The sequence below is a fragment of the Poromitra crassiceps genome (genome assembly GCF_964638095.1).
Source record: "Poromitra crassiceps genome assembly, chromosome: 4".
Lineage (NCBI taxonomy): Eukaryota > Metazoa > Chordata > Actinopteri > Beryciformes > Melamphaidae > Poromitra > Poromitra crassiceps.
The window spans coordinates 77,650,393-77,671,242 of record NC_139626.1 but is presented as its reverse complement, the minus strand read 5'-3'; the positions used below and the strand labels follow the sequence as shown (position 1 = coordinate 77,671,242).

At 41.3% G+C, this 20,850-nt stretch overlaps 1 protein-coding gene across 1 annotated transcript in view; it reads left to right on the top strand.

The window, feature by feature from the left end:
- Positions 1-19,014: 19,014 nt before the first annotated feature.
- The window catches only part of LOC310775955 (eukaryotic initiation factor 4A-III-like), a gene marked incomplete at its 5' end in the record, with an annotated part of 67,008 nt that continues 65,172 nt past the window's right edge, over positions 19,015-20,850 (top strand). Inside the window, 3 exons of the mRNA XM_083636077.1 lie at positions 19,015-19,102; positions 19,501-19,573; positions 20,714-20,780. Coding sequence (XP_083492203.1) covers positions 19,015-19,102; positions 19,501-19,573; positions 20,714-20,780 — 228 coding nt within the window. The remainder of the gene's footprint in view (positions 19,103-19,500; positions 19,574-20,713; positions 20,781-20,850) is intronic.

Below are 20,850 nucleotides of genomic sequence, written 5' to 3'. Positions count from 1 at the left end.
AGGTACACTATATTTAAATGTGTCACACCAAAGAGGGGTCTGGAATTTTATGTCACTCCCATTAAATATGCATAGATAACTTTTAAATAGATATATTTATATAAGGCAAACAATATTTAAATGTGTCACGGTTACGAAGGGCCTGAATCTTTTCTTTGAGTGTGTGGGTTTCTGCAGGCCACCACATATATTAGCATATATCCCTGTTGGTCTGGAAAAAAGTGGTATTGGTGCATCCCTACTTCTCACAACCATTTTGTGACCTGTCACTTGTGTTTGTATAATGCAGGTCCTGCCATTCCCCAATTGAGCACTTTAGCGCCTGAGCCAGAAGCCTCCACCTCCTCCTCCGCCTCCACCTCCACCTCCACCTCCAGCATAAGCTCCATATCGGCCCCCCAAAGTCCCATCTCCATACAGAACAGTGCATGGGTGGACAGTTTCCGGGTGCCCTGGGACAAAGCGAAGCCGTCTCTTAAAGGAGAATTTCGTTTTTTTCGAACCTGGAGCCATCTCCTGCCATTAATTATGATTTGTCCACTCACCAGGCGATCCCCGCGGCGTATCTGGGCGTCCTAGCGTTGTTTTGATATCAATAGCGTCCAAGTCAGTCGTAAAGTGGAGTTGATTTGGGGCCAAGTGTGAGCCTGTATTTCCTGCATCTAAATAGCTATTTTTCTTCCCTTTTTCGCCAAATATCGCCGTAATCTGATCCGTCAACATCCAGCCGAGTGTTATTTCACCCCAGGCTGTTTCCTGGAGTGCACAGGGATCAAATTACCTCAAACGTTCCTGGAGTGCACAGGGATCAAATTACCTCAAACGTGATCTAGGTCACCAAGTCTCGTGAAGTCCCGCGATACTTTCCTGTCGACTGGCCAAATACAGGCAGGACGCTTTGCGGTCGTGGTTTTAGCGTAACCTATGTGGGGTTTGGCGTAACCTATGTGGGGTTTGGCATAACCTTCGTTATTTCGAATCCCACATAGGTTACGCCAAACCCCACATAGGTTACGCTAAAACCACGACCGCAAAGCGTCCTGCCTGTATTTGGCCAGTCGACAGGAAAGTATCGCGGGACTTCACGAGACTTGGTGACCTAGATCACGTTTGAGGTAATTTGATCCCTGTGCACTCCAGGAAACAGCCTGGGGTGAAATAACACTCGGCTGGATGTTGACGGATCAGATTACGGCGATATGTGGCGAAAACGGGAAGAAAAATAGCTATTTAGATGCAGGAAATACAGGCTACCACTTGGCCCCAAATCAACTCCATTTTACGACTGACTTGGACGATATTGATCTCAAAACAACGCTAGGACGCCCAGAAACGCTGCAGACATCGCTAGGTGAGTGGCCAAATCATAATTAATGCCAGGAAATGGCTCCAGGTTAAAAAAAAAACGAAATTCTCCTTTAAGAGAGCTATAGATGCTGGTAAGAAGCCAGAGGAGGGGGACCGCCGACACTTGATAAGAGTCACCGTTGATGCGATGAGAGAACACTCCTTGAACCCTACTCGCCAAGAATGCACAGTATTAGCAAAAGCCATAACTCAGAAATATCCAAATAGCTTCTTAGATACAACTGGGGAGGGGGATGTACTTGGATGCGGGTACTTCAGTTTACTCCAACAGCTCAAGACCAGAGTTGATTATGTAAATCGAGACAACACACTGTCCCGCCTGAGGAAGCCCAAACGCATCCAGATGAGTGAAGATGATGACCAGCCAAGAGTAACTAAATGTGCAAAAATCGACAGTTATGGGTGTGTTCGTTGGCAGCCAGAGGAGTACCCAGATGGGGAAACGTCAGCATCATTAGAAGAAAAGAGGCTTGAGATGGTGGATATATTCAGTCGAGAGGGGCTCAAGGGAGCTGAGAGAGGGAAGGTAGAAGAGCTAATGACAATCACATATGTTAAACAGCGGGAGGATATAAATGCAACCCCACCCCCCAGCATTCTGGACTTAAGTAAACAGTGGCCATTTCTTTTTTCACTGAAGTTTTTACTTTCACACTTCACGACCCTCACCGGTGTTGAACTACACACCAGACTGGGCGAAGACTTGGACAAAAAGGGTGAAAGGCTTCTGAACTACTTCGGAGCTCAGCGTACAAAGTGGAGTAACGAAGTGAAAGCTGTTCTGAAGGAAGCCTTAAAGAAGGACCGAGAGCCAGGCACCGATGGACTAGCAGTGATGCTTGTAATGTTGACCTACTTCAAAGAGCAAGAGAGCGCCCTTTTTCTCCAAGCTGATGTAAGTGGCTAAGTGCGTTAATTGCTTTAATATATTAGTTTGCTATTTTGACCCTTAATTTCAGTGCTACTCGTTCTATGAGAATAGTCACCGAAAAACAATGCTGATTTATTTAGCACTTGATGTCAGACATATCCGCAAACTGTACAGTTTTGCAGGCAATCATTTAGTTTGACAGTTATTGAATTGATTTGAGTTAAAGTTGATGCCAGTGATGTCATTCATGCACAAATTACATCACTGGTATCAACTAACTCAAATCAACTCTCAATAACTGTCAAACTGTTTCCAGTTTTTGGATATGTGTGAGATCAAGTGCTAAATAAATCGGCATTATTCTTCGGTGAAGTTCTCCTTTAACTTTGATTAGAGTGCAACATTTCAAACCGCCAGAATTGTCTTGCAGGTTTGGTGAACCTTTGATGGCATCTTGTGCTTGGGCTCAAGTAAAAGCAGGTCTGCATCTGGCAGTCCTGTCTCCCTAGGAGTTTGTATTAACTGTATATTTGTAAATGGTTTGTTTGCCAATAGCTTGGGGCCTTGGGTCATATTTTTGTTTGAGGGCACGTTTATGTTGTTGGTGGTTGAGCACTTTTAAATGGAAATACCTCACCTTACACTATGACTTATACGGTGCAAGCGTCTATCTCTCAACTCTTTAGAGCATGCTGTGTGGAGGGTGGATTCACTGGTGCCTACTGTATGCACAATGTTTACATTATCAAGAGTTTATTGATTACAACCAGAAGTGGCATCCTGCACTCTGTCCACATTCCACAAATCCTATTTCCATTGCACATGTAAAGTATGTATTCTAATGGGTTGCTAGCTACAGTACGAGTAGTTAAATTGCCCAGAAACATCTCATGAGCTTTTTCCAGTGAATCTCTTGAAAGTAGTTAATCTGAAAACTGAAAACCAGATATTTATGAAGTCTTTCTGAAGTTTTTCCCAATTCTTTAACTCAATTACTTTTTCATTCTCCATACCTTTCTCCATTTTCTTATCTTCACTGTCATTTATACTGTAGGTGACTACCACTCCCGCTGATGCAGAAGCCCAGTTGTCTCTCCCCGTCACTCCAAGGATCATCATGCTTGGTAAGTTTCACATTCATATATTTTCACATTCAATTCAAACCTTTGTCATGCTGCCCAGTGCCCAGTTTTTTGCGAGGAACATGCTCCAACAATCAGCCTCGGCTTGCAGCCTTGCCGATGACCTGTCCTATATACTCAAACCTCAGCTTGACGAGGGGGTCGCAGGGGAGTCCCCAGCAAAATGTGTAAATTGACTAGAAGTTAGCCTAAGCAGAGAATGTAGTGCTGTTACCTGTTATCTGCCCATCTATCATAAGGTTAATGTCAAATTCAAGTGGATTTGGTAGTGTAGGAAGCAGAGCAGGCCGACTCGCACACTAAAATAATGGTAGCAAAAATGCAGTCTGAAACCCTATGGAGCTCTGGAATGAAAGGCACGCGCCACTGTCTTAATATTTCACGTCTTAAAAAAAAATTAACCAAGGGTTAACCGCTTTTATTTTATTTAACCTTTATTTAACCAGGTATGTCTCATTGAGATTAAAATCTCTTTTACAAGAGAGACCTGGCCAAGAATGGCTGCAGCTACATAGTTTCAGACACAACAAACAGTAAAACTTACAACAAGACAACAATCAAGAAAACAAACAAGCTTGAGAGTGCAATACAGTACGGGTGCAGGAAAAAATACATTTGAATCATCAATTAAAACATTTACAGTTAATAGAATCGAATTCCGCTTAAGGGTGTCGGTTAGTCGAAAGTAAAATTAACCGAAAATCCACATAACGCTTATTAACCTTGATCCGTGTCTCAAACTATGCCGTGACAGGACAGAGTGTAAACACGCAACATCAAACGCCTGGTGCCGCTTCGTCATCATTAGGGAACGGTAAAACAATTAAAAATAAAATACCGATGGCAGCTCCAAATGTCCAGGACCTTATCAATACTCCTGGTACTGACTAATCAGGAACTGGTATCAAATAATACCGGTGCTTGATACCCATCCCTATTCTGGGTTATAGGGCCCCTGAGGTCTTGGGTCCCTGGGCCTGGTACGCCCCTTCGCTAATACATCCCTGCGCATCAGCTGTGTTGAGTCACATTTTTGGGGAGCTCTGCACGCCGGCTGCGCTGCCATGCTCGCCAGCCGCAGCTCATTTGGCAAGTGCTTTGACGCTGTAGCATGTTTTCTGTTTTACAGTTCTGACCGAGGATCCAATCATTTGTAGAAGATATTGCAATGCAATATAATTGTTGCAATGTCTGATTTATTGTTCTTCAGGTGATCCAATTCTGACTGCAAAAAAATGGATGCTGTCCATTGAGGGGAGAGTAGTAATCCCACCTGCTGCCACCTGCCACCTTGACTTCACCACTGCCTTGGCCGTCCTCTTCGCCTCCTACTATGTGTTCAACATAGAATATCAGGTGGAAGCAGCCACAACTCTGGAGTTTATTCAGAGGTATTACTTATTTTCACAAATGGTTGTGTTATCACTTTACCTGTATACTATTTCTTAAATGATTTCGGCTGTAAACCCTGCAAACTATTCTTACATACTGTATATTGGCAATGCATTGACCCTAAAGTCACAAAGCCCCACTTGCATGCAGGGAATATTTTAGATGTTAAGAAGCTACTTGCAGTTGCCATGGACCACTTTGTCAGGAACAGTGGTACCTACTAGTCTCTCAAACTTTCTCAAACTTTTTCACGTCAAGGACCACTAAATGAAAGATAAAAGACACAAATTAGACCACAGACCCCATTTGACAAGATTTTGTCACAGGGTCCCCATCCGGATCCCAGTTTGAGAACCACCAACTTAAATGACTCAATAACATCCATCATGTCCACAGATAGTACATGGCATATTATGGAGAAGCAATACTCCAAGTACCCTTTCCCATATGCGGCCTATTTTATAAACGTAATGGCGTTGTCATGTGTGGAAGAACCGGTATTGAAATGTCAGTAAATCAGGAGTGTGCATGCATGTGTGCGTGTGTGGGGGGTCGTCTCTATGGGTGGATTTTGAACATTTTGGTACAAATGGAATATCGCAGCGATGACATATTTTTGCAGGCCGAACCAGAAGTTAGCATCACTTGGTTTCCTTGTCTGGAAATCAGGGCCCGAAATTAGAGCCCGCCACCCGCCAATGGCGGGCAGATTTTAGGTTTGGCGAGTGACACTGAGAGGTCTGTCCGCCACGTGGCGGGTAACAAAATAGTCATGTACAATAATTAAAACTGCGGTGTGTTTTGGTCTTACGACAGTCGCCTTTTTTGCAGCCCCCAATCTCTCCTTGCGCGTCATCTCCGGCCTCATTTTTGGCTTGTTTTGGCTTGTTTACCGACGTCACATCCGCTACTCTTCTGTCCCGACTGGCCGTGGCCATCTGCATTCTGCAGCACCTGCTTGCACTGCAGGGAGCTAACGTTACGCCGGTCCGCCTGCTATAGCTAACGTTAGCTTAATATAACGTTAAATGGGTTACAATGTGGAACCATATCGAGGGAGTAAGCCGGCCGCTAAAAAGAAAACCCACCGCGGCTTTCTCCGACGAAAAGGATGAAGCGGCAGCGAGAGCGGGACCACCTAACAAAAGAAAGTTTCGAGAGGAGTGGAAGTTTGGCGATAGCGGTGTTTCAAGAGACTGGCTACAGTATGATGCTGGGGCTGTAGTGATGAGTTGTTCCGTGGTGTAACATGGGAGTCTGCAGCCTGTTGCACCAGCTGAACGTAAGTTCGCTCTTAAGTTAGGGTGTAAACTAACTGCTACGTTCAAACTAGTTAGTTTGAGACTAAAGTTGTGTCTTTGTTTAGTTGCATCACGGAGACGTAAGGTACATCTTAACTAGTAGTCCTTAAACCTCACACTAGCCAAAATAGTGTTGCAGAAAATGACGTGTACAGTATCTCTGACCAATCAGTGAAAAGCACGGTGGAAACGGTGTTTATTTACCGTTGTTTAATTAAGTGGAATGAAAACAGTCAGACATGTTGCCAACCGCAAATTAGTGCTTTCATATTTCATCAACACTAACCAAATGAGAACGTTATTGAGTAACGTTCGTTTACATTAAATTGCGTCATTTGGCAGATGCTTTTATCCAAAGCGACTTACAATAACACGTTTAGGTTCATAATAGGCTACTGTTAACGTTTATCTCTGAGCTCTTCATCAGCATTGTAGGCTAATTTACAACCATCCTGCCTCGCTAAATTGTTGCTGTTATTTTAATTTGTATGCAGTGACGCAGCTTGTGGAAAACCAAAGCATGAGTCATAAATATCAAAGGGTGTAATTTATCACGGAGAACACGTTACCGACGCAAAACAATGCTGCGCCATGGTGCCAATATTGCCAGCTGTGCCAATAATTTGCTTCAAATTTTACTCTGGCCTTTTATTTAAGTGTGTATTCTTCAACGTAATACCTTATCTACTTGAAATGTACTGATTTTTTTTTAAATATATATGAATATATGTGACACAAAAATGTGTTTGTTTTTTTGGCCGGTAAGAAATATGCTTGGCGGGTAGATTTTTTCCATCTACCCACCGCCACTGGCCGGTGGGTCAAAAGTTAATTTCGGGCCCTGCTGGAAATCAATGGGGTTTTTGTATGGGGGTTTTGTTTAGATGCCTGAAATAAGATCTGCGGTTAACAAAAGTTTATGAAACTCTTTAACACCCCTAAAGAAAAGAAAACATTTTTCTTCTTGTTCATACAGTTGGATGTTTGAGCTTCACTGTGCAGAATCATGTCTGTGTAGAGTTTGACACTAGAAGGCTGTTTCCTCTTTCCACAATTGACTGCAGAAAGTGGAAAGTTTCTCTGTGGCCACTGAAAAGTCGATTTTTAACTAGCACTAAGTTTTTTTTTACATCGAATGTTTGCATTTTTTATAGGTTTTTTGTCAGGATTAATCCTGATTCCACCAAATGCACTGCCAAGGTCCAGGTGAGCCGGAAGAGTGGGAAAACGGTGAAGCGGAAGACATCAGAAATGAACCTCCATGTGGTTTCATTCATCAGGGCCTTCACAGAGATTGATTGGCAAATCTAGATGAAGGTGAGGTTCTGATAATAGGTTGGCCTTTGTATTGAAAGTTTATTTATTTAAATACAGCCCTTTATCACAAGCAGGACTCACGGTAGGGTTGGGTGGTAATAAAGAAATTTCGTATACTGGGGTATTTGAAAATAGCAACGGTATCCAGTGGTGTAGTGGTCCCTGGAGAACTGGGTAGACTGTAATTTACGCCCCCCCTCAAAGCTGCTTTTCGATATATATATATATATATATATATATATATTAGGGCTGTCAGCGTTAACGCGTTAATCGCGATGCGATTAAGGGCCGACCATAACACGTTTTTTTTTATCGTGTTAATCGAATGCCGATATTTTGTCCCTTCGACGCACCCATACTGTTCAAGGTCACTGACCTCACGAACGTCATTTTCTAGCTCGTTAACGCGATATCTCATGAATGCTTTGACAGAATTTCGTCACATTTGGCTTAAATCCTTGGACTCAAGGATGAACTGATTATATTTTGGTGGTCAAAGGTCAAGGTCACTGTCACCTCACGAATGCCATTTTCAAGCTCGTTACTGTGATATCTCAGGAACACCTTGACTGAATGTCATCACATTTGGCTCATAACGTCAAAGTCTGGACAGACAGGGATGTCGACTGCTCACTTGTTGGCGAAGGCATATATCCGCGGTGCGGTCGTTCTAGTTAACTACAAGGCATTAGATTGAATATGTGAGAACATTTATCTTCCAAAAGGAAATACATCATAATCAAAATGCCACAGGGACATTATCTAATGACCACAGAGGTGCACAAAACAGTTAATTTGGTCGTTCTCCCTGGTATGATAACAGTTACGTTCCCCGGGCGTGCTGCTCAGAGCCTGGCTTCTGTCAGCTGAGGTGACTGGCTCGTCCGGGTTTTTCAGATCTCTAAAAATGAAAATCAAATTTTCTAAATAGCCGTTATTTTTGATAAACTGAGCACAATATGGTGATCTACAGTTTCCCCCCCTAAACTTATAAAAGGGCCATATTAAAGGAGAATTTCGTTTTTTTACACCACGGTCCTCATTTACAGCTTAAAATATGATGTTTTCTACCCACAAATACTTTTGGGTTCATTCGGATCCCCACAGAAGATTTGTCGCACCGAGTACACTCCTCAAACACTCAAACAGGCTAGAACGGGAGCCTGTGGGGCATGCTGGACGGGCTGTGTAAATGACACTTTTTCGGTCACATCGCGGTTCATTCTGGTTGTAAATATAATTATTTAGCTAATAGCTAGAAGCTAAGCTAACAACAACACAACAGTCAACGTTGATCTGCCCCGGATGGGGTTACAGTGCTCATCTCCTTCTTCTGTGGTTTCTCTGAAGAAGTGTGGTAAGAAGAGAAACCACAGAAGAAGATGAGCACTGTAACCCCATCCGGGGCAGATCAACGTTGACTGTTGTGTTGTTGTTAGCTTAGCTTCTAGCTATTAGCTAAATAATTATATTTACAACCAGAATGAACCGCGATGTGACCGAAAAAGTGTCATTTACACAGCCCGTCCAGCATGCCCCACAGGCTCCCGCCTGTTTGAGTGTTTGAGGAGTGTACTCGGTGCGACAAATCTTCTGTGGAGTTCCGAATGAACCCAAAAGTATTTGTGGGTAGAAAACATCATATTTTAAGCTGGAAATGAGGACCGTGGTGTAAAAAACCGAAATTCTCCTTTAACCCGGTAGAGCAGAACGGCTCTGCTGTAAAATCCTCTATACAGGCTGAGACCATGGCCCATTGAGTTATGAATGGTGAACAGACCATTTGACTGAATTAAGTAGGTGTACAATAGTATACAGCAGAAGAGGGAACCGCATGGATCTGATGGCTCATCCGACTGGTGCTCATTAGTGGGGCAGGTAATAGTATTAGACAAACAGAATCCAGGAGGTCTTGCTTGATTTCAGTCCCCAGGTTTTGCTACAGACTACCATGAAATAAAACTATCTCCGTCTCCAACTAAACTTTACTTGAACTTGACTTACTTTGCCTTGTGCTCAATTAAATATATATTTTTACTTGAAGACGGAGTGCCTTCGTTTTATTCAATGGTAGTCTGCATCAAAACCTGGGGACTGACATCAAGCAAGACCTCCTGGATTCTGTTTGTCTAGTTAGTAGGGGTGTCAAAAATAATCGATTATAAGATGCATCGCGATGCGGACGTGCACGATTCTGCATCGATTCACAAATGTCAGAAATCGATTATTATTATACATTTTTTAATAATCGAATAAAATATAATGGAAGTACATGCATTTGTTTATTTTAATTATGGATCATAATACAATGCAATTCCAAATGCATTTTTATTTTAAAAGTAGCCACACAGTGAGAAAAAATAAATCATGTATTGGGGAAAAAAAGTGATGCATCGATTTAAGATGCATCAAGATGCATCGATAATCGTTTTATAATCAAATCGTAGCCCTCTGAATCGTAATCGAATCGTGAGGCCAGTGAAGATTCACAGCCCTACTAGTTAGGTGTACATTATCAGAAAATGATGGACACCATGCAGCCAATCAGAATCGAGTATTCATGGTATAATCGGGTATGCAATGATTGCACAATACAAGTACACTGGGCTACAATCTATTTGACCAGACGTATTGACCATTAGTCGATTTGACCACACTGTAAAATGAAATTTTATTTGTTTTCTGCTTCTGTAGCCTACCACTCTTGTTTGTTAATAGTGGTTCATTTGCATTTTACCTCAGACAAGACAAGATTGGACACTGCAAGTCTCAAATCCATCTATCTAGTGGTAAAAAGGTGAATTATGAATTATATTTTCTTCTAGAAAATCGAAGTGGATTTCAGACTTGATGCAGTGTCATGGCTGAGATAAAATGCAAATTAGTCATATTATCAAACGGCTTCATCTCCACTTTAAGTTGAGGTTATTTACAATTATGTAGGCAATGTTGAATTATATTCGTGAACAAATAGGTAAGATGTAACATCACATTAGAAGGGATGCAAAAAGTCACATTTAAGTGACAGTCACCTTTTTCATAGCAAAATAGGAGGATATCGGAGTGGTTTTATGTCTGCCCTGATATGTGTCACCTTTTTTCAGTATCCATGACTTTTCATCCCTGCATTAGCATTAGATTCACCTCATTTGGCTTCAAATGGCCAAACATTTTGCCGGTGCGCGTAAGCCCACGCCTTTTGGCCTGGCCTGTTTAATGCCGACCAATTACATATTTCTACTGCCCCTTAATGAAAACACTGGAATAAATATCAACTATAAAGGATAGACTACTACAGTAATAAATATATTGGAACATTGGCGTTTGTTTAGGAACAAATTAATTATTTTATAACAAAGTTTTTTTCTTCTCTCGATTACCAACGGTTTGGATGGAAGAAGACAAACAATGGCCGCATAAAAACAAATAAACAAAAAGACAATTACAATAGATAAATAAAACAATAGGAAAAAGTACATCTCGAGTAAAACAAGAGAGGCAGGCGACAGAAGCAGAAAACAAATCGACTAATGGTCAGTAAGTCTGGTCAAATAATTTCAAATGATAATCTAATTTGGATTGTAGCCCAGTAAGCCCACAGACAATTTGATTTGTTGATAATAGATGTTAATGTTGTAGGCTACATGTTTAGTTTATTATTGTTGCAATCATTACGGGAGATACTCCCTCTCAGTACTTCTGTTACACAGATTGTCCTGATCTGTTTTATATTTCTGTTTTATATGTATAGGCCTAACATTTGCTTACCGTTTCTGATGTTCAGATAATAAAACTGGAACATGTTTATCACATTTTTCTCTTGTGTGATTACAGTTGGTTGAAGCGAGTGCACTGCAGCGCCACGGCCCAGGGCTCCAACTGGAATTCTGGTGATGGTCCTCTCAGGGTGGAAGGCAAGGGGTAGACCTTTTTTGGCACTTTTTTTACCTTTTTTGAAAATGATTTTTTTCTCTAAAATCCCATTGCCATTTTTTGTTGTTTAATTGTTATTGTATTTTTGCAATATCTGCACTTATGGCTGTTTTTACTCTACTAACATTAAAGAGCATGGTGCAGGTTAGAGACCACTTTGCAATAATATGTGGGACTTTTAGGATTCTCTTTTGTTTTTTCCCCACACATAGTTGCATCTAGACTGTTTTTTATAAACCTGCAAATCGAGCAATAACACCTGTGACGTTTTTAATTAACAATAAACGTTCCCTCGGATCATTGCCTCCGTAGGCCGACCATCTGTCCGTCCATCTGCGACGATATACTTATCCACCTGAGACCATTCTGGAGCCGGGTTACATCAGCTGAGATGATCAGTCGGCTGTGCGGTTCTCCAAAATTATATTTCCAAATAGGCGTTATTTTGAAAAACCGATTGCATATTAGGGGTCAACTAGTTATGTTTGACTACTGAAACTATTAAAAACTTCATAAAGTGCCATATCAACCATAGATAGAGCCAAAACTAAACAAAAAGTAAACAGTTGCCTTTAGGGGGGAAATGGTGCATTATAATGCCACCTTTTCCTCCAGATTTCTGAGCTAAGGGCATGTTTTTTTTTTTTTTTTTTTCATTTCACTCCTACCTCCTAACTATAAATTATTATTTTTTGCCTGCACCATGCTCTTTATTATCGCTTGATCCTTGGGAAATGCCATTATTGTTTTGCCGGTGGACAGCTGGAAGTCCAGACTGAAACATGTAGCGAAACATAATGTGAGGTTTTTAGTTTTAAAATTGTTATTGTGTTGCATGTTCAAATTCTTTGTTTAATTGTTACTAAGCCTATTTCTGCAATATCTGCACTTATGGCTGTGTTTACTCTACTAACGTTAACATTCCCGCTCGATGCTTCGGGAGATGCCTATTGTTTTCCCTGATTGGCACCTGTTACATGCTGGAAGTCCAGACAAATGTCTAGCGAAAAAGTTTAGTTACGGGTAATTTTGTGTGTTGCATGTTCAAATTACTTTAATAAATAACTGTGTAATTAACAAGTTGCCTGTTTTCTGAAGTTACTAATAGGTAAATATGAAATCACAACAAGATTAAAATTTTACAGTAGAAGATTGAAATCACAGTGAATAAGAGTTATCAAATGTACAGCACTGTTTACTGCACTGTAACGCCATTTACAGTACCATTAAAAATCACAGTGCTTAACTGTTTAGTTTACATTAAAGAAACCAGCTCTGTAAACAAATGTACAGTAAAGAAATTGGCAATGTGAAAAGAAAAGCAGTAATAAAACCAATATTGTAAAAATATTTTACAATGATAAAACACTACTGTAAACAAAGTTTACAAATAAGTTGGCACTGTAAAAAGAAACACAGTAAAGAAACAAATATTGTAAATACATTTTACAGTAATAAAAACCTACTGTAAACAAATATATGGTAAATCAATTGGTACTGTAAAAAGAAACACAGTAAAGAAACCAGAATTGTAAATAGATTTTACAGTAATGAAACATTACTGTAAGCAAATGTACAGTAAAGAAATTAGCACTGTGAAAGGAAACGCAGTAAAGAAAATATATTGTAAACAGATTTTACAGTAATGAAACACTACTGTGAACAAATGTACAGTAGAAAAATTGGGACTGTGAACAGAAACACAGTATAATACTACTGTAAACAAATATACAGTAATAAAATAACACTGTGAAAGGAAACACAGTAAAGACAATGGTACTGTAAATACATTTTACAATAAAGAAATCACTACTGTGAATATAAGTACTGTAGTTGTACTGTGAATATAATTACAGTAAATTAATGGCTACTTGCTGCCAGTAAGTTACTGTAAATTTCACAGTAAATTTTTTACAGTGTATGTGTGTGTGTGTGTGTGTGTGTGTGTGTGTGTGTGTGTGTGTGTGTTGTCCTCAGCATACTTGTCTCCTCATTGGTTGGGCTCCACACAGCGGCCTCTCCGCGGCGTCCGGACAGTGGCAGGAGAAGCCTCCGAGGCGGCGTAGACAGAGGTGAGAGCAGCCGCCGTTGTTGGAACAGTAGTTAAAACCTGACAGAGAAGAAGAGAGAGTCACATTAATGTAGTTAAAACCTGACAGAGAAGAAGAGAGAGTCACATTAATGTAGTTAAAACCTGACAGAGAAGAAGAGAAAGTCACATTAATGTAGTTAAAACCTGACAGAGAAGAAGAGAAAGTCACATTAATGTAGTTAAAACCTGACAGAGAAGAAGAGAGAGTCACATTAATGTAGTTAAAACCTGACAGAGAAGAAGAGAGAGTCACATTAATGTAGTTAAAACCTGACAGAGAAGAAGAGAGAGTCACATTAATGTAGTTAAAACCTGACAGAAGAAGAGAGAGTCACATTAATGTGGTTAAAACCTGACAGAGAAGAAGAGAGAGTCACATTAATGTAGTTAAAACCTGTCAGAGAAGAAGAAGAGAGTCACATTAATGTAGTTAAAACCTGACAGAGAAGAAGAGAGAGTGACATTAATGTAGTTAAAACCTGACAGAGAAGAAGAGAGAGTCACATTAATGTAGTTAAAACCTGACAGAGAAGAAGAGAGAGTCACATTAATGTAGTTAAAACCTGACAGAGAAGAAGAGAGAGTCGCATTAATGTAGTTAAAACCTGACAGAGAAGAAGAGTCACATTAATGTAGTTAAAACCTGACAGAGAAGAAGAGAGAGTCACATTAATGTAGTTAAAACCTGTCAGAGAAGAAGAGAGAGTCACATTAATGTAGTTAAAACCTGACAGAGAAGAAGAGAGAGTCACATTAATGTAGTTAAAACCTGACAGAGAAGAAGAGAGAGTCACATTAATGTACTTAAAACCTGACAGAGAAGAAGAGAGAGTCACATTAATGTACTTAAAACCTGACAGAGAAGAAGAAAGAGTCACATTAATGTAGTTAAAACATGTCAGCATCTTCTTATTTTTACTTATCAACTCCAACATACGTAAATGGCGGAAGCAGGTGTAACTCTGTCTTTAGGTAGATCTGCCATTTTTTGTTCCCCTGCGGTGCCCTGTAGGCGTCGGCACACAGTACATTCAGATATTATCCTCCTTGCCGTTGCACTTGCAGATGGTATCCAATATTTTTGTCTTAACACGTTCACTGCCAATGACGAGTTGATTCGTCAAAAAAAAATCCAACAGTTGACTGCCAATGACGAGTTGACTCGTCAAACAAAAAAAAATAAAAAAAATTGACGGTGGGACGTGGATCAACGCCCCCCACGTCTCCTATAAAAATATTGGAGCCACCGAACGTGTACAACCCATTCCACCGACCCACTAAGTGGCGACAGTGCTCTCCAGACTAGAAAAAGCCGAGCCAAAACTGCAGGGGAACGCGCGAGGAAACCATTCTCTCATACTGTAAAATGGATTGGCGAAAACGCTTTCGCTTTCGCGCATTATCGCGCTGGGAGCTGGCGGTGGGGGATTGCAAATTTGCATAATAGATTATGCGTGCAACACACTTTGAAACACCCGCAGAAAGCCCACAATCGCACGCAGCTTCATTGCAGCTGAGCTCACAACCGAAACGACTCATGCAGACTCGCCCAAAGAGCAGCCGCCAGCAGCCAGGCAGCACAGACAGGCAGAGCCTCGCTTGTGACAAACGCTGCAAAGCCACCAGAGACACACCCACGGAGGGAGGAGTTTGAAGGAGAGGGGGGTTTCCTGCTGCCTTGGAGGAAATTACTGTTCAAAACTATTGTTTAGATGTCTGACGTCTTACGCCAAAAATAAATGGTTAAAGTGACTGTTCTATCGAATTTCACAAAAAGCCATTTATCTCAGAATAAATTTTCAGACGCTGAAACCATGCTGTATTCTACTGCTAATGCCTACATAACTACTAACTCTACAAACTAACTCTTTTAGACAGAGAAAGCACACATTCTATTAGTTCTTTTGAGATCATTTGTGTTCACAAAATCTTAGCAGAAAAGAATCCTCGGCTCTTGAAAGATGAGCCAGAATCCTCAAAAAAAAACCTTGGCAGAACCTACCTACAGTATTGAAAAAACGGCTGGCAGTGAATGTAGCATACAGTATGGTTTTGTCCGCTATGACCAACTTGTTGATGGTTATTTCTGAGTAGGTTTTTGGAGACATGGTGATTCTTTGGAACAATAGTTGGATGCTTTACTTCTTCTGGCATTGCCGTGTTCTTCAAGCGTCCTCCAACTCGTAAAAGTTCATTCTCAATCAATGGATCCAGCTTGTATAATGAGCTCTTCCTTTTCAAAGGATTTCCTGTTTGTAGAAGTTCCAGCTCTTCTGAGCAAGCTTGTTTTTGGCAAAAGCCCAACATTGATGTTTCTGCCTTTTCTAGGTCGTCTTTAGAGAGAGACCACTGTCTTTTAGTGTTCTTCAAAGTTTTCATTTCCTTTTCAATCAAATGTAGCTGCTTATCCTTGTCCATTCCCTGTGCTTGCACGGATGTGAGAATGTCCTTTATTTTCCTGCTTAGTTGTAATAACAGTTTTTTTAAATGTAGAAACCAAGCTACTGCTCTTTTCAAGTTTCTCCAGTCTGACTAGTAGTGAAGAAGTTTGCTTGTTGCTTCAAGCTCCATATGGACAGTTGTGTTCACACTAATCTTTTCCTTCTTTACTTCAGGATCGTCATGATCATCTGCGTTGATCAAGCTAAGTTTGTCAGGAAGATCTGGCCATTCATGTTCTGGTCATTTCAGAAAGTCTGGACCGTTGAGCCATGTTTTACACTTCAAGAAAGAATCATCTGATAACCCACGAGAAGCATGATCTGCTGGGTTCTGTTTGGTGTGAACATATTTCCATTGTGATACATCTGTTGCTTCTCTGATCAAACTGATCCTGTTGGCAATAAAGGTGTGAAACCTCTGAGTTTCATTCTTGATGTATTTTAAAACAGATCTCTCTCCAAAATACAGACTTACAGAGAGGGAGTTGCACCTCTGTGGAAATCATCCTTTTCTTACGCACGGCCAGCACTGCTGCGGTGAGCTCTAATCTTGGGATGGTGACTCTCTTTAGAGGTACAACACGCGCCTTTCCTGTCATGAAAGCTATGTGAACATCATCGTTGGAGCATAGCATCATTCTAAGGTACGTGACAACACCATACCCACTCTCACTTGCATCACTAAGATGATGCAACTGTGCAGATGTAATGCATTGGAATGCCTTTGGTTTGATACAGCGATCAATTCGAAAGCTCTCCATCTCTTTCAATCCAATGAGCCATTTATGCCACAGCTTCTTGAGGGCATCTGGAATTTCTTCATCCAATCCGTAATTGAGTTTACACAACTCCTGCAGAACGAGCTTTGCAGTAAAGACAAACGGGGAAAGAAATCCGTATGGGTCATATACAGAACTTACTGTAGAGAGTATGCCTCTCGTCTTGTGACTGACTGAGATTTCAGAGAGACTTGAACTTTGAAGACATCATCTTCCACATGCCATTGAATTCCCAATGCTCTCTCAATGGGAAGGCTTTTTCTGACTCCAAATCCAGATGTTCTGCCTCTTTGGCTCTTTCGCTTTCAGGGATTGAAGCCAACACAGCTCTGCTGTTAGTTATCCATTTGGTTAAGTTGAATCCTCCTTTCGCACATACATTTTTCAGTTCCTTGCACAGTGACACAGCATCTTCCTCTGTTTTAACAGATTTTAGACAATCGTCAACATAAAAGCTTCTCTTGACTTGTGACTGCACAATGAAGATGACTACCTAAGTAAACTTGCTTTTATACACTCTTTTATGCAGGATAATCCTTGTACTTGTGTTTATGTCGTAGGCGACTGGAATGCTGACATAACGGATAAAAGCTCCCTATTTGCCAAGCACCTGGTTCACCTTTGTGAGGACAGTGATCTCATAATATCCAGCCAAGTGCTCTTACCAGCTGACAGCTATACTTATATTAGTGAAGCCTGGCACACTACATCCTGGCTTGATCACTCTGGTACCACGGCCGATGCTCATGCCAATATCCGCTCTATGGAGATTGTTGAAGCATCCATGAGTGACCACATTCCTTTTACTTTGTATATTGAGGTGGACAGTCTCCCAGAGTTGAGTCGGGAGAGCAATGACGGCTCTATAGCTAAAGTAGACTGGTCAAAACTCTCAGATGTTGATATCAGGTCGTATGGTGAAAGAACTGATGCTCTTCTGGACAATGTGTTTTTGCCTTATGATCCTATTATGTGTTCTGATCTTAATTGTAAGAACAAAGCTCACCATATTGCTCTTTGCTCTATGTATGAGACTATAGCTGAAACCATCTGTAATGCCAGTACTTGCTTTACATATGCAAATAGGGCAAAAAGCCGGGTAAACCAGGTTGGCAGAAACATGTAGCTCCTCATCATGCTGCAGCCAGGGAAGCTTACAGTGAGTGGGTTCAGGCAGGCAGGCCCAGGCAGGGACCTTCTCTGGACTACAAAAAGTTCACACATGCCAGATACAAATCAGCCATCCGCTACGTTGCCAGACATGAACAACTTATTAGAGCAGACTCTATGGCAGAGAAGCTCCTTAACTGTAATGTAGTAACTGGGTTCTGGAAGGAGGTGAAGGCCTTGAACCGGGGAAGCGTATCCCTGCCTTGTTCAGGCAAAACATCTCTTCCCATCCTCTCATCATCCCAAGGAAATCCATTGAGGGCCGACAACAAAACGTCTATCATTAGCTTTAGCTTTTAGCTTTCCCTGGGTGAGTTGTGTTGGTTCACGTTGTTCTTCTTCTACCGTTTTATTCTTCTACTGAACATGTAGGTATTTTGACGTTGACTAAAGAAATACTGCCGCCTAGTGGCCGCTTTTAGATATGATTCCAGATTAGTGCTTAAATCAAACGCATCAATAGCAAATGCTAGTGTCCTCTTTGAAAATCGAACTGGTGGTGTGGTTCAGTTTGTGTTTAATTCTACTGCCCTGCAACTAATTATTATTATTTGTGTTGTAAAGAATAGCCTGTATTCTGAATGCATGTATCCTTTGTGAGGTTTGACAACATTTTAACTGGTTTAACTGCTACATAAATAAAAGGCCATGTGGTCATTTTATATAAACTATAAATAGAATTTACAGAAAATATGCTATATCGTGATATATATCAGTATCGGGATATGAAATGACCTATATCAGGATATGAGATTTTGGTCATATCGCCCAGCCAACCCGATCTCCCAAAAAATTGTAAAATAGCAACGTTTGTGGAGCAACGTTGCTATTTTACAATTTCGGCTCAGAAATTGTAAAATGGTAACGTATGTGTCTAGAGCGGTGGGCGTGGTTTGGGCGTGGTTTACGGAGATTTTCTGTTTCTAACCCCTCCCCCTACCCTAACCCTAACCCTAAGATCTCAGAACGTTACCATTTTACAATTTTCGAGCCGAAATTGTAACATAGCAACGTTGCTATTATACAATTTTCTGTGAGACTGTGTTGGCCCAGCCCTAGTGTCAACTAACATTAGTTGCTGGTCTAACCAGAACAGTGGAGCCACACTGCGGCTCAGAGGGAGCGCTTGTAATTTACACCGGCGCTGAAACTGCACAGTTTTCCTTTCATTTCTTCCTCTGTAAAAACAAACGGTGTTACCGGTGGACATGTTATGTAAATCGGTGTATCCCCCACTCCCGTGTAACATCGGTAACACCGACTACCGCGGCAAGCCTACCCAGCCCCCCCTCTCACGTAACCTTACGTCACCAGGCTTTCTCTCACTCGTAGTTAGGGGTGCTCCGATCAATCGGAATCGGCAGATTTTGAGCTGAAATATGAGACCGGGGATTTCTGATGTAATGATGCACATTTACAACAGCAGTAACTGTATCACCTGTAATAAAAACAGGACTACCGTAATAATAGTAATAGGGGTGGTGGGTCTCTTCCCACTGGAGTCAGGATGGAGGTCATGGAGGGTCCATTCTTCGTCCCCGTCCATGATGTTCTAAAAGGACAGAGTTCACAGTCACACTAGATTATTTTTTACTGGAAACAGTAAGAAACACACAGAAAGAATAGTCCTCTGAAGCTGTAACACACTCCATGCTGCAGGCACACTTCTGACCTCTGATGTTTTTCCTCCTCAGGCTTTGAGAAGCCGTCGGCCATCCAGCAGAGAGCCATCAAACAGATCATCAAAGGCAGAGACGTCATCGCTCAGTAAGCTCTCCTCTCATCTCCTTTCCTCATCTCCTCTCCTCTCTTCTAGGGATGGGCACGAGTACTCGTTGATAGCGTTGTCACGATTAGAGATTTAACGGCATGAAAATTTCACATCATGATTATCGTGAGCAAAATTATCACCGTTATCGTATTATCACGGTTTATTAAAATGTGCTGAAAATGTTCAAAAAGTACTAATACACTCACAGAAATCATTTCACTAAGTTTTATATTGAAAACTCAGACCCAAAAAGGATTGATACACTCACTGAAATCATTTCTCCAAGGCATCTGGGAGACCGTTGCCGGTTGGTTGATGATGGACAGTATTTACCATGTTTTTCAAAGCACTGTTAATCACGGTACCACGGTTTTAATGATAATGAAAATTTGAAGCGGTGCGGTTATCGTAAGGAATTTTATCACGGTTATCATTAAAACCGGTTATCGTTACATCCCTAGTCACGATACTAGCATTTCAACTTTGATATCTCCATGACTGAGTTTAAGCTATTCCCCATGCCAACACGTTTTAAGCTGCATTGTCTCATCAAGGCAATGTTGATGAAATATTGCCTCATATTTGTGTCCACAAATGCAGATAGGAGCCTGCATGTTGTCTGTGTTTCAATAACGATGAGTGATGCGTCCTAAGCTTGCCCAGAATGATGTATGACGTGCTGAACAAATAGGCTATAGTCTAGACATATTCCCGCTGCAGTCGATCTCTGAGAAGAGTACTAGAGGAATAAATGCATTCAAAACATCTAATTTGATCCAGAGGATTGTAGCCTGTTCTGTACCTTTCCTCTCCAGTAGGCAGCAGCACTGCCCCCAAAACCAGAGCTTCTCCCCATGTTTAGGCAGTGATGAAGTGGTTTGAGTCATGTCTAGCAGAGTAACTGTGGGGATAGTTTGTCCTGATTCTACTGTTATGATCCACAGCTCATGTTTAGCAGAGGCTTCTCTGAGCTGCTTCTCTCTCTCTTTCTCTCTCTCTCACACACACACACACACACACACACACACACACACACACACACACACACACACACACACACACACACACACACACACACACACACACACACACACACACACACACACAGTGTCTTAGCTGTCTCTCTGTGTGTGCAGGTCTCAGTCTGGAACAGGAAAGACTGCCACGTTCTGCGTCCCTGTGCTGCAGTGTCTCGACATCCAGGTGAGTTTACCTGTTTAATGTCAGGACATCCAGGTGAGTTTACCTGTTTAATGTCTGGACATCCAGGTGA